Source organism: Felis catus, chromosome E1 (assembly GCF_018350175.1).
Source record: "Felis catus isolate Fca126 chromosome E1, F.catus_Fca126_mat1.0, whole genome shotgun sequence".
Taxonomy (NCBI): domain Eukaryota; kingdom Metazoa; phylum Chordata; class Mammalia; order Carnivora; family Felidae; genus Felis; species Felis catus.
Genome location: NC_058381.1, coordinates 44090752 through 44104279, shown reverse-complemented (window position 1 = coordinate 44104279; position 13528 = coordinate 44090752). Strand labels below are relative to the sequence as shown.

The window sequence follows — 13528 nt, the reverse complement described above, 5'->3', positions numbered from 1 at the left end:
TGAAGGACTCCCGATAATCAGCCAAGTCTTATCTGATCATCCTGTATTAAAGCCCTCAGACTCAGAACTTCCAGTCATTAGTTTAATTTTTAAATCTGAATGGTCATCCAACAATCACCAAGATACTTGAGGAAAACCTACAGTAAACAAATAGGAAAAAAGGAACTCCAGGGAGACAAGGACTAGGCAGAGAACAGAAGAAAACATTATAAAATCTATAGGATTCACACAGACTTAAAATAAGGCATCATAGCCATTAAATATAATAGGATATAATAAAAAAAAAAAGACATTCAAGAAACAAGAAAGAGCGCTTAGAAATGAAAATATACAAAGAACTTAATATAAATTTGGAAGATGATGTTGATGCTAACCCAAAAAGCATTAGAAAGAGAAAAAAATAAAAACCAGGAGCAAGAAAAAGGAAAAGAACTATAACAGATTAGTCTTAGTAGACCAGTATGCAACTAATGGAGATTCCGTGGGGCGGGGAGGCAAAAACAAAGACAGAAAAACACAGAAAATGAATGAAAAGAAATAATCCAAGATATTTCCTAAAACTGAATGATTAGAGGTTTCCAGTTTAGAAGGGACCCATCTAGCCACCAGCAGAATGAGTAAAGAAGGACTTATCTCAAAGTACCTAATTTTGCAATTATAGAATATAAGGATGAGAAAAAGATCCTTTAAAAATTAAAAAAGTAAAAGCAAAGAGTCAGAAAACCAGAATGGCGTCAGTCTTCTAGCCAGCAACACTGAAAATTAAAAGGCAATAGAGTAATGCCTTCAGAATTCTGGAGGGAAAATTATATTTAGGCTTGTTCTCTCTACCTAGCCAAACTGTCACATGTGGAGTAGACAGTATTAATGGTGGAATAAAAGCATTTCCAGACATTCAAAGTCTTTACATTTTCACCTCCTGTGCACCCTTTCTCTGGTAGTTATTGAAGTAGATGCACCGTGGAAAAGGGAATAAATGAAGTAAAGGGAAGACCCCGGGATGTAGGGGATATAACAGGAGAGAGGAAGGTTCTAGAGCTACAGCTGTGCAACAGGCCTAGAGAGCTATCAGTTCAGACTGAGCTTTGAGAACAGAGGACTGCAGGAGAGGGAGGTCTTAAACGAACAAACAAACAAACTTTAAAATTCCCTGACATGTTTGAATGTATTGAAAAGATTTTCATGGTTGTGTGTGTTTGGGGATGAACTTATAATAGGCACCTGGTAAACTAAGCAAAGGGTGAAATAGCAGTTATTAACTCTAATAAATATAAAATGTTTCCTAAGAAAGGAAATGTAATAGTATATTACATGGCTTAGCTGTCAATCATATTTATGCAATCATGATAAATACTGAATATAGATTGAACCAAAGACTATAAAATAACTACATTGGAAGGACAAGAAAAGAGACACGGGGGGGGTGGTAAAAAATTAATATTAAATCTTCTTCATCTTCCATAATAGCCATCAAATTCTATTTTAAGCGGAAAACAAAAATCTAAAAATAGTGGTATCACCTTGTTATTGTAAGAAAAGAAGGTAAATACAAGAAGAAAAACTAAGAGTTTAAAATGATTGCCTTTGGAAAGAGGGACATGGGAATGGTGGCATAGGCCTGCTATAGTTTTTAAACATTTTTTTGTATGTTCTAGGGTTAAAAATAAAAATGAAATTTAAAAATATTAAATGACACAGTTATGTAAAGCACTCAACACCATGCCTTTCACAGTTAAGTGTTGCATAAATGTAAGCAATTTTTGTTACCCTGCTCCTTCTTAAAAGCATAATAAATCTTTGCTAAGTGGGTGATACAGACTTTCCGTTCATTCATTTCCTTTTTCCCAATCCCTACCCTACGTGTACCATGTTGGCCGTGAGAAATGAATTACAACATATACTTCAACATATATCTTTTTATTTGGTTTGTATGTCTCCCTGATTTATCCATTATTTTATTGACACGAATGACAAGAAAGAGCTGTTGTCTCTTTCTGGATCATGTTCCAAAGAAAGTGTCTCTTTCTGAATCATACTCTTGATACTTTTCTTTAGATTTTCATGAGGAAAATTTTGCATTTTTTTTCTCTTGCCTAATCACTTACATTTCCGCAATTAAATAAACGGATATTGTTCAGGCTTACTCTGGTTTCCTGACCAGTCTTCTCCTATGCATTTTAACACATTTTCTCCTTATGGGCAGGGCCGCAAGCTTCTTATCATTGGGACCACCAGCCGCAAAGATGTCCTTCAGGAGATGGAAATGTTGAACGCTTTCAGCACCACCATCCATGTGCCCAACATTGCCACCGGAGAGCAGCTGTTGGAAGCTCTGGAGGTGAAAAAAGTCAATGGATTGCAAACTGTCTGTACGACAGGAGCTGGGGTGGCAGTAACGCTCAGGGTGTACCACAGACATTGCACCCGGTGCCTCATTTCTGTGCTGACCTAGAACAGGGCGCCTGGGATATACTTTCAGTAGTTTCAGGAATTTGAGGAAGAGGTGAATGTCAGTGAAAGTGAATGACTCTCCCATTCCTTGGTGTAAGCAGTACCCAGCCTGCCAGGAATGAATTACTGTGTGCCCGCCATGAGTGATGCATATGGTACATGGGCCAGAAACTTGGAATGGGAGAAGGGGAGGGTAGAGTAATCAGCATGCAGAAAATTCAGTCCCATGCAACAGCTTTCTGCCCATTTACCTGCATTTAATAAATCGGAACCGTGATTAAAACATTGCAGACTTCAAAAAGCTGCAGAAGTAAAAGGAACTGCTTTACTAAGTTCATAATATAGGAATGTTTTCTTAAATTTTTTGAGGATGACAAAGTTTAATTTTTAATTTTTATTCATTCATTCATTCATTCATTCATTTATTTTAATGTTTATTTTTGAGAGAGAGAGAGACAGAGCGTGAGCAGGGGAGGGGGCTCGAACTCACAGACCATGAGATCATGACCTGAGGCGAAGTCAGACGCTCAACCGACAGAGCCACCCAGGCGCCCCAATTTTTATTTTTTTTAATGTTTTTATTTAGTTAGTTTTGAGAAAGAGACAGAGTGCGAGCAGGGGAGGGGCAGAGAAAGAGGGAGACACAGAATCTGAAGCAGGCTCCAGGCTCTGGGCTCCAAGCTGTCAGCACAGAGCCCAATGCGGAACTTGAACTCACAAACTATGAGATCGTGACCTGAGCCGAAGTCGGACGCCTAACCGACTGAGCAACCCAGGAACCCCAAATTTTAATTTTTTTAAAAAAACTATATTCTTCATTAAAACTTTTGGTTAATATCAGTGTACACAAATGACTTGATGAGATCTGTGAAAAAAATGTTACCTAGTGATTTGTTCAGCAGTGGTAAAAGCTTCTTGAACTCCGCAAGACCCATGCGGTTGGGGCATACTCCCAGCAAAATAGAAATTCTCTATATGATAAATGTCTCCAGATTACCTATGTGAGCAGCTCTGGTGTCGAGGTTGGTTAAGAATTAAATTTAGTCTCTGCTTTGACACATGTTAAAAATTGTAACTGATATAGGGGCGCCTGGGTGGCTCAGTCACTTAAGCGTCCAGCTTTGGCTCAGGTCGTCATCTCGCAGTCTGTGAGTTCGAGCCCCGCGTCAGGCTTTGTGCTGATAGTTCAGAGCCTGGAGCCTGCTTCAGATTCTCTCTCCCTCTCTCTCTGCCCCTCCTCCGCTCACACTCTGTCTCTCTTGTCTTTCGATAATAAATAAATGTTAAAAAATGTTAAAAAAAATTTACTCAAAAATTGTAACTGATATTTATTATGGGTTGGTTGGAGTTTTTTTTCCCCACAGCCAGGAAATATATCTCTAAATTAAATGGAGGTCTATAGGAAAACAGGATTTAGGATACCAGCTTTCACTTTCATAATTTTACCTAATGGGTTAGGAAGGTCAGTTTGGAGTTTAAAATATGATAAAATCCAGGGTGCCTGGGTGGCTCAGTCGGTTAAGCGTCTGACTTTGGCTCAGGTCATGATCTCACCGTTCTGAGTTTGAGCCCCATGTCAGGCTCTGTGCTGACAGCTCAGAGCCTGGAGCCTGTTTCAGATTCTGTGTCTCCTTCTCTCTGTGTCCCTCCCCGCTCATGCTGTGTCTCACTCAAAAATAAATAAACATTTTAAAAAATAAATAAAATAAAATATGATAAAATCCTGTCAACTTAAACCAGTCAGGTAGCTCTTACCACTCTTCTTTTAGGGATAAATGTGACTGTTAACTAATGTTGTTGTAATTAACTTACTATCAAAGTGCTTTCGTTATTTTTATTGCTTTTGTAGCTTTTGGGCAACTTCAAAGATAAGGAACGTACCACAATTTCACAGCAAGTCAAAGGGAAGAAGGTTTGGATAGGAATCAAGAAGTTACTAATGTTGATCGAGATGTCGCTACAGGTAAGATGCTTCATTCTCTGTGTGATTCAGACACAGCTTCATGATATACCAAAAGGTTTTATATTTCCTTTACTAAGGTTTTAATTGTTTTAATGTTTATTTATTTTTGAGAGAGAGAGAGAGAGAGAGAGAGCGCGCGCGCGCGCATGAGTGGGGGAGGGACAGAGAGAGAGGAAGACACAGAATCTGAAGCAGCCTCCAGGCTCTGAACTGTCTGCACAGAGCCCGATGTGGCGCTAGAACTCACAATCTGCGAGATGATGACCTGAGCTGAAGTCAGACGCTTAACTGACTGAGCCACCCAGGCACCCCACCTTTACAGGGTTTTGAATAATTTATCATAATTGTCTTATTTCTGAACTCAAGTTGCTATTAGTAGCCTGCTTCTGAGACCAGCAATAACCTATTGGTACTTTTCTTTCTTCTTAAAATTCAGAAATAGAAGAAAAGATTATGAAGTTACTTTCAATTTTAACTTAGGGAGTCATAAGATCTTAGAACTAGAAAGGGCTTTGAAGGGCAATTGCTTTGCTGTTCCTCCCCACCCCCACCCCCCATTTTAGAGATGAGGGTACTGAGTGTCCCACAGGTGGTGAGGAGTTATCCAAGGTCACACAGCCGATTACTGATGGAAGGAAGATGGTGTTGTTCATCAGAGGTCCAGAAGCTACTGTGCATTACACCAAAAGGGGTCTGGGAGACTGTTTTAAGGGACATGTTAATTGAATTGTACAGAAACGACTTAGGCTCTATATATTTCCCCCTAGCTGGGCTCCTAGAAATTTCATGCAAACTACTGTAGAGTTAAAGCATCCAGGATCACATAGAAAACTGAGCCCTAGGCTAGTACCCGGACAAAGATGAAATTTCTCTGGGACTTTCGCACATCTACTTTTGGGGACTCCACCCTGCATGTGCCCGTCCTGTGTCTTCTGTCCTTATCTGCCATACTGGTTAGATAATAAATGTACTTCTACAAGTTCTGTGAGTTCAGGGATCTTGGCGATCACTCACTATTTGAATCCACAGTGCCTAGAACAGAGCCGGACACACAGTAGGGTGCTCATCAAACTGTCATCAGATGGGTCCATCCTAGGTTATCGGTGGACACACTGGCTGCACTGTTGGCATGGTTTGCCACTGCTCAGTCCTGCCGTTCACTCGATGGGAGCAGTGGGTGGCGGGGGGGGAATGTCTGAGTTTCACGGCGACACCTGAAATAGGCTCTTGGACCAATAACAAATTGAGAACATGAAATGAAGCCTTTTTAATCTTTGCTGGCCCATCTATTTGAAAACAAAATTGTGGCTTTGAGAAACCTAAAGTTTAATCTATTGAACTTTCAGCCAGACTGAAATTTATTTATTTTCCATGGTGAGTGGTAAATTAAAGTTACAGGCTAATCACTTTGCTCAGGCTTCTTCTTGGTAAAGGTGCATATACAGACGTATTAGCTCTTTCCTTGGGTAAAGATAAATCTGTCAAGATAGTCAGCTCTACTCTTCTTCTTCTTCTTTTTTTTTTTTTTTTTTTTTTTTTTGGTTTCAGCATAATTTTTTTCAATAATTGCAGAGAAGAAACTATGTGGGTTTTTCTCTCCAGTCCCTACCCCTTCTTCCTTTGATGCCTGCAGGTCAGTGATCACCTTAATGCCTCTATGTATGTGGGGCAGAAAGTGAGAGTGGGGCAGTCGGGCCTAATCTTCAGCGACTGACACTTCAGAGGCCTCTGAGTTTGAACCCCTTCATGTCAAATGGATTTCGTGCAGCTGAGTGAATTCTCTTTAGATCTGCCTTAGAGAGACTGAGCCTAAGTGAAGAGGCATGTAGTTGAGCAGAATATAAGTCATGTTACCTCTCTGTTCACTCTACACGATTCTGTTAAAACTTGCACAGTGCTGAGTATCTGCTCTGACTGGATGTCACCTGAGGGAATAAAGTCATTTATCTAGATTACTTTTTTCCTCCCTTTCTCTTGACTTTTAATTCCATAGCTACAGGCAAGTCAGTAAGTCGTTGCTCACACATATTAAATATATTTAATGGGCAAAGACCTGCAAGTACGGACTACAGCTGAGCTCCAGCCAGTTCCATTTTTTTAAAGAACTTGACAATTGATTCATATGTAATTCTATTCCCAAAGAGGGAAAATGTTTCTTTTGTTAGTTCTTCGTACTTTTTCTTAGTCCTTTGTAGTCTGACCTCTTAACTTTGATACATTTGAAACTTCTGTTGGATGTTTTTCTGGGGATAGAAGAGAAGACATCTTAAAAAAAGAGAAAACAAAACTGTGGTTGGAGGGATCCAGTTGTACCTTTCTGCACAGCCGCACCGACGACGTTTGAAAGCTACTCCTGGAGGGCAGGGAGTTCCCTCTGGGGAAAGACGCCTGCCCGGGAGCATTTTTTAAAAGTTAGGCATGTTTCTCACAATAAAAATTCATCTTAAGGAATTAAAGATGTTTTTAATCATCATTTTTTTAGATAACATCTCTGGCTGACCACTGGGAACAAAATATATTTAAACAAATGAGTAAATATGAATATAAAAGGAAAATGAATAGAGAGCAATAGTAATAACCTAAATCTGGCCCCCGAAGCAAAACTTCTCTATCTTCACCTGGACTCATGATGCCTTTTTTTTTTTTTTTTTTTTTTAAAGATGCTATTTTTAAGTAATCTCTACACCCAGTGCAGGGCTCGAACCCACAACCCGGAGATCAAGAGTTGTATGCTCCATTGACTGAGCCAGCCAGGCGCCCCATGCGTGATGCTTTTCTGTCAGGGGAGACCCAGATTATCCAGGCGTCGCGTTAGGGGAGTCAAGCCCACTCTTCCTTTTTTTACTTTCAGCACAATTTTTTTTAATTAATTGCAAAGAAGAAACTATGTGAGGGAGACCAAGGCTAAGAAAAGCTAACGTGTCAATCGTGAATAGATGGTAGGCTACTTTTTAGTCACCCTCAATTGGTTTTAAGTTTGGTCTCACCTTTTTTTTTTTTTTTAATTTAATTTTGGTTTTTTTGGTCTCAGTTTTATATACCTTGCATAATAAGTTCTATGACTTGGATGCCCTTTGAGCCCCCAAGAGTGGCCACTGTCTGCTCTCACACGTGTCCTCTTACACAGTGCTAGCTACCGGGACACTCAGCCGAGGTGCCTGGGAATGACCAGCTGGGTCATTTGGAACCTCATGCCCAGCAATTGTCTGCTTGGAAATCCCGCTCACTCCTCTGGAATGAGGTCATCCGCTTCGCTGTGTGTCAGAATGCTGGTCAGGGAGCAGGTTAACACATTTCTGTGACTCAGCAGAGCGCTGGAGGAAGTACGAAACCACGCATTTCCTTGGCGTGAAGTGCATAGTTATTAGAAGGTACCATTAACCCATCTTCTTTATTTCTTCTGTTTTGTTTAGATGGATCCCGAATACCGTGTGAGAAAATTCTTGGCCCTCTTAAGAGAAGAAGGAGCGTAAGTACATGCAACACTTAAGACCGTCAGCCAGACTTACCACTCTGTTAAATTCCACTGCCTGTTCTAAGACTTGCTCTACAGTGTGTATAAATTTGAATTCTCAACCTTTCTTGGACAACTTTGTTTCCATTTATTAGAGTTCTTCACTGTGTTGTAGGCCTGAGAGACCAAGCAAGGAAATTGGTTGTTCTGTTGGTTTGTTCTCCTTGTCCTGCTTCGCAAAACTTCCTTGTCACAATGCAGGAAAAAACTCAATGGTACATATTTATTGGAGCCTGCTTTTAAATGCATGGGGCTATGACCGTTTTCTTTTGTGAAATGCTTATCTAATAGCAAATGCATAGTGAAAAACGTAGAAAAACCATTAAGAAGCTTTTAGTGATCTTGTGACGCATGGTTTTTTTGTAGACCCTCATCTGGTTTTTTGTTTGTTTGTTTTGGGTATTTCTTTTTCAGTAGCCCCCTTGACTTTGAAAACGGACTCTTTGCACACACACAGTGACCAAGGGAAGTGACCAAGGTGAAGATGGCCTGGGATCTTCACTCAACTCAAGATCCTGGACAAAGTGAAACAGTCCCTACCTTCATCACGTGCTCACTCTGCATGATTAGTGCAATAAAACTCCCTCCCTTGTGCTTACTCAGATATTCTGCTGTTTTGTGGAAGGTACAAATTCGCTTTAGAATGCTGTGCTTACCTTTCTGTGCAGGCTAAGATGATTTCTTCTTCCTCGGTCTTTAAGTGCGGGTGATGTACTTGTGAACACTTGTGAACTTGTGAACACTACACGTTTTAAGCTCCCCACCGCCATCACCACCCAACCCCCTCAGTAAACGTAACAATGTTCCAAGACAACACTTGGCTTCTTAGAAGGAAGACTTTCTAGATGTAAACCAGGAAGAGTGACTGGAAGTGTGGGTTCAAAGGGATTATCTTACAACTCCCCTGTGCTAACACTAAAGGTACTTGGGTATTTGGTTTAGGTTCTCCCAGAAAACTGGTGGTTATGTTTGCCTGAAGGAACAGGGCTTTGAATTTCGAAATGCTGTTCTCAATCATTTTCAGAGATGTTTCCAAGTTGCAGTCAAAAGGTCTTTCTTAATAGGAAGTCTGATTATTACTGTGTTGGCCGTGGCATATCCTCAATGTTACTGACTTGCTCTGTGGTAAGAGATCTGCTAACCGTTACCGCTTGGTAGTCTTGTTATTCAAGACTTGTTAAAGACCCATGTGGAAAAAGCGTACACCCCTAAATAGAAAAGAGTCGTTACAATAAAATCATTTATAAACTTTCAGCACGTTACTAGCGTCCAATTCTAAATGGGACAATTCTTTGTAACATTAAAGGCTTATTAGTATCCTTAGCTTAACAACTTAGAATTTATCCTTCCTTTATTTTAAACCATCTGTACTATCTAGCATCTGTTAAATAAAACACTTTTCTCCAGAAGACACTGTTTTCTAGCCCTTGCCCCCTGAGTCTTTTAACATCCATTCCAGTACATTTAACACATTTCCTTTACCCTCTACACTCTTCTTCCAAAGGGAAGGAGAGCCCGTGGTTTGTCTTATAACGGAGTCAAAAGGAGTTAATTAGGTCATCATATTTGTGATGAGACTTACAGAGCAGGCCACTCTCTCCCCACTGCTGCTTAAAACGCAGGGACAGGCAATCAGAAGCCATCTGAAGGGGCTTTACGCCACCCAGGGACTTGTTGCCACAGTGGCACTTGGGTGTAGTGGTAGAACTACATTTGTCATTTGTCCCCGTGGTAGAAGGCAAATTGTCTCCAGATCTTGCCATCTATGTATTTTTGGTTGACTTCAGTGTCATATCTATCTTGTTTTGGGTTTTCACCCCTAGCTTATTTTGTGGCTTTTTAAAAAGTGGATTGTATTGTGAAATTCTGTGATTCCCGGTGGCCAGTATCTTGGATTCCCTTATCTGTTTTACAGCTTGCCTCTTTTCTCTTCCTGTGAAAGCAGCACACATTGTATTAACTTATGTCTCTTGTTAAATGAGGTTGATTTCTTGGTGTTTTGTCCAAAACTATATTGAAAAATATAAATATATTGTTTAATGCAAATGAAGGAATGCAATAAAGAATATCTATACTTGAAAACATTCTGTAGACCAGTATTTTGTATGAAACAGTGTGTATGACTGATAGGAACGTGTGAAGAAGAGGGGCCTCAGAAGAGCCCCTCCTTGCTTTGTTACAACTAGTCTACGGAGATGGGTTGTTTTTATTTAAACATCTCTGGTTTGGGGCACCTGGGTGGGCTCAGTCGGTTAAGCGTCCAACTTCAGCTCAGGTCATGATCTCACGGTTTGTGAGTTCGAGCCCTGCCTTGGGCTCTGTGCTGACAGCTCAGAGCCTGGAGCCTGCTTCAGATTCTGTGTCTCCCTCTCTCTCCGCCCTTCCCCTGCTTGCTCTCTCTCTCTCTCTCTGTCTCTCTCTCTTAAAAATAAACATTAAAAAAAACTGATTTTCACTACTTAGGGAAGTATAGTCATTTAAAAAGAAAAATAGATCACTGACATATTTTCAGATGTTAATGCGCAACAAGAACCTCCATACTTATTTTACTTATTTGCACCTTATTAAAAAACAAGTTATACCAAAGCTATAAATGGGTTAGGAATACTCCAGAAAAGAAAATTGTTTTGCAGAATTACTCCTTCCTGTGAAATGCACAAACCAAGGGATTCAGACACTCTCAGTGGGATTTCTTCACCTGTTTCATTTTGGAATCCTGCATCCTTTTTCATTTTTCTGAGCTATAGGATCTCTTAGTCTAAAAGCCCAATCTTCAGAGGTGGACCAGGCTGGGATGAAAGGCAGCTCAGAGAATCAGCAAGGCCCAGTGGGAAGAGGTCAGTTTCAGAGCCTCTCTGACAGCAGGATCAGCTCGCCAGGAGTTGTCTATACCTCCTAGGAGGACCCTAGGCCACCCTGGTCCCTGTGTAGCCTCGAGAAGGTGGGGTCTTGAAGTTATCCCAGAACTGTGCTGGGCAGAGCAAGAGAGCGTCTGAGGTCACAGGCTTAGTGACAAAGCAAAGGAGACTGCAGCCAGCTGCTGCCTTGGGTTTCTTCACATATGGATCCACTGTGAACAGGCTAGTTTTTGTCAGAAAATGTAATTAAAACTTCAAAAAAAGGCCATCTCCTCCTTTCTGTTATTTGTACATCTTCACTCAAATACCTTTAAAAAGATATAACGGAAAAACCATAATGGTGGCTAAAATCTGAAACATGGTTTGCCTTAAGGCTGTCTTTTCATGTCCCAAAACCTGCAGTGAACAGCCTCCGCTTTAAGTTTCCACAGCAAGTCATGGAGTAGATTCGAGTGTGTAAATCATGAAGTCCCGGTTAACAGACTTGTTGAAGCACCGAGTCAGCGATCAACAACCCAGCCCAGCCCAAGCACAAAAGGTGAAAGCAAGATTTCATGTTCCTCTCCTGGCCGCTTGATTCATAAGCCTCGTCAAAGACGACACTGGGGAAGGTGTGGATGAAAGTTCAAAAACGCATGTAAATTTCAGAAGTTGCTGCAAAATGATCTAAGTTTCTCCTCCACTGGCAAGCGGTGCTGAGACTGGGCCCTGGAGCTGCGCCCACAGAGGCCGTGTGCTGTGCGGACAATGTGGCCTTACAGTGCAGCACAGAGCACCTGTGAGGGGCAAGAATCCCGAGCCGTGAAGACAGAATTTGCAAGGAGGACTCATGTTTGAAATTTTCCCAGCACACGGTCTCTCCACACCACTGACTTTGTCCCACTATTTGGGGAGTTTAAGATTAATGGTAAGGTAACTCTTTGCCTCCTAGAAAGTTCTCTGTTAAGCTAAGAGAAATGATGACAGCGGAGTAACCATAAATTTTGCTGCATTAACTTCACCTGTGTGTATGTAGATCACCTACAGCTTACGTGTCCGTCCACATACCCAGGGTGGCCTGGATCTACCGCTGGACCATTGGATGCCATCACTGGATGTACCTAGAATAGCCTCACCACCATCTCTCCCCTGCTTCTCTGCCTTTCCTTTGCCTTTATTTGTTCTTCTTCCCCTCAGCCTTGAATGCACACATTTTCTTCCCTTTTTTCATAAAATACTGCTTTGAAAGGAATCTCATTATATTGTCTCTTTCAGATCTTTTTTTTTTAAAGGTTAAAATTTTTTTTAATATTTATTTTTGAGAGAGAGAGAGAGAAAGAGAGAGAGCGCAAGCAGGGGAGGGGCAGAGAGAGAGAAATGGAGACACAAAATCTAAAGCAGGCTCCAGGCTCTGAGCTGTCAGCACAGAGCCCAACATGGGGCTTAAACCCACAAGCCGTGAGATCATGACCTGAGCTGAAGTCGGACACTCAGCTGACTGAGCCACCCAGGTGGCCCAAAGATTTTTTTTTAAGTTTATTTATTTTGAGAGAGAGTGCACGAGTGGCGGGGGGGGGGGGGGGGGGGGGGAGGGGGGCAGAAAGAGAGGGCATGAGAGAGAACCCCAAGCAGGCTCTGCACTGTCTCACAGAGCTGTGAGATCATGACCTGAGCCGAAATCAAGAGTCGGACGCTTAGCCGACTGAGCCACCCAGGCGCCCCTTGGATCTTTATTTTTTTAAAACTTCCTCTTGTTTTTAGATGTTTATTAGTATTTATACTTATGGAGAAACTGAACGTTCAAGCACTGCAATAAACTGTGTTCTCTTTAATCATAGTATATGATTAATCATAGGATTACAAATGGCCTTGGTAAGTATGAATAGGGACCATTTAAATATTTGGCAATCTTCTAGGTTAAAAAAAAAAAAAAAAAAAAAAACTACCCAGAATGCTGGGGTAGATGGGTATTGGCTTTCTGTCAAAGTTAAAGTACAAGATGAGCAGGGCTGTAAGATACAGAGATTTCCGTATACTTTCCACGTCCGATTTCTTGTGCCGCCGATACCACCATTTTTGTGGTTTAAGCTTTTCAGGGACTAAATAAAGACACGTAACGGGCACAGTAAAATTCATGAACCTGTAGTAGCCATTCCTAATCGAAGGTTAGAGGTCTGAATTGTAGCACGAGACAGCCCGTCACCACCACACAGGGCAGACCGCTTTATTTTTATGTTTTTCTATGCAGTGAGATGAGTAAGATTTGCTTCTAATAAAGGTAAATCAGGAGAAAGAAAAAGCAAAAGCATTTTAGCCGTGCTACATCAACCGAAGGTGACATTTTATGGGTAGCTCTGAAGACCAAAGGATCGTCTATTGTCATAAAACCGAGTTATAGCCTCTCACTGTTGAGAAAGCATGGCTTGGGAGTCTCAGGTGAGTCCTTTTGAAGCAGCGTTTTGAGGAGAGAATGCCCTTCCCAGAGCGTGCCCACTGGGGAGTCCTTTCTGCCCCATCGCAAGCTGCAAATGACACCTGTTCCAGGCCACCCAGAGGCTAGGGCACACCACTTCATCTTCCTGACCCACCTACCCCTTCTGTAGATTAGCTAGCAGCGGGGGGAGCCATTTCCAGTCAAGTTTCATTTTCAATAGAGCAAATCCTATTTTCCCAATAAATGGAGTTGAAAACATGGGTGAGGAAAGGATTAACCAACCCCGTGGTCTGCTGGCCTCGAGCCACATCTCTGAGTGTCTGTGACAT

General features: G+C 41.4%; 1 protein-coding gene across 1 annotated transcript in view; it reads left to right on the top strand.

The window, feature by feature from the left end:
- Positions 1–10010, top strand: part of NSF (N-ethylmaleimide sensitive factor, vesicle fusing ATPase) — a 149062-nt gene extending 139052 nt beyond the window's left edge. The window contains exons 18-21 of the mRNA XM_023244667.2: positions 2204–2338; positions 4301–4414; positions 7828–7883; positions 8343–10010. Of these exons, the coding sequence (XP_023100435.1) occupies positions 2204–2338; positions 4301–4414; positions 7828–7883; positions 8343–8388 (351 nt within the window). The 3' untranslated portion in view covers positions 8389–10010. The remainder of the gene's footprint in view (positions 1–2203; positions 2339–4300; positions 4415–7827; positions 7884–8342) is intronic.
- The last annotated feature ends 3518 nt before the right edge of the window (positions 10011–13528 follow it).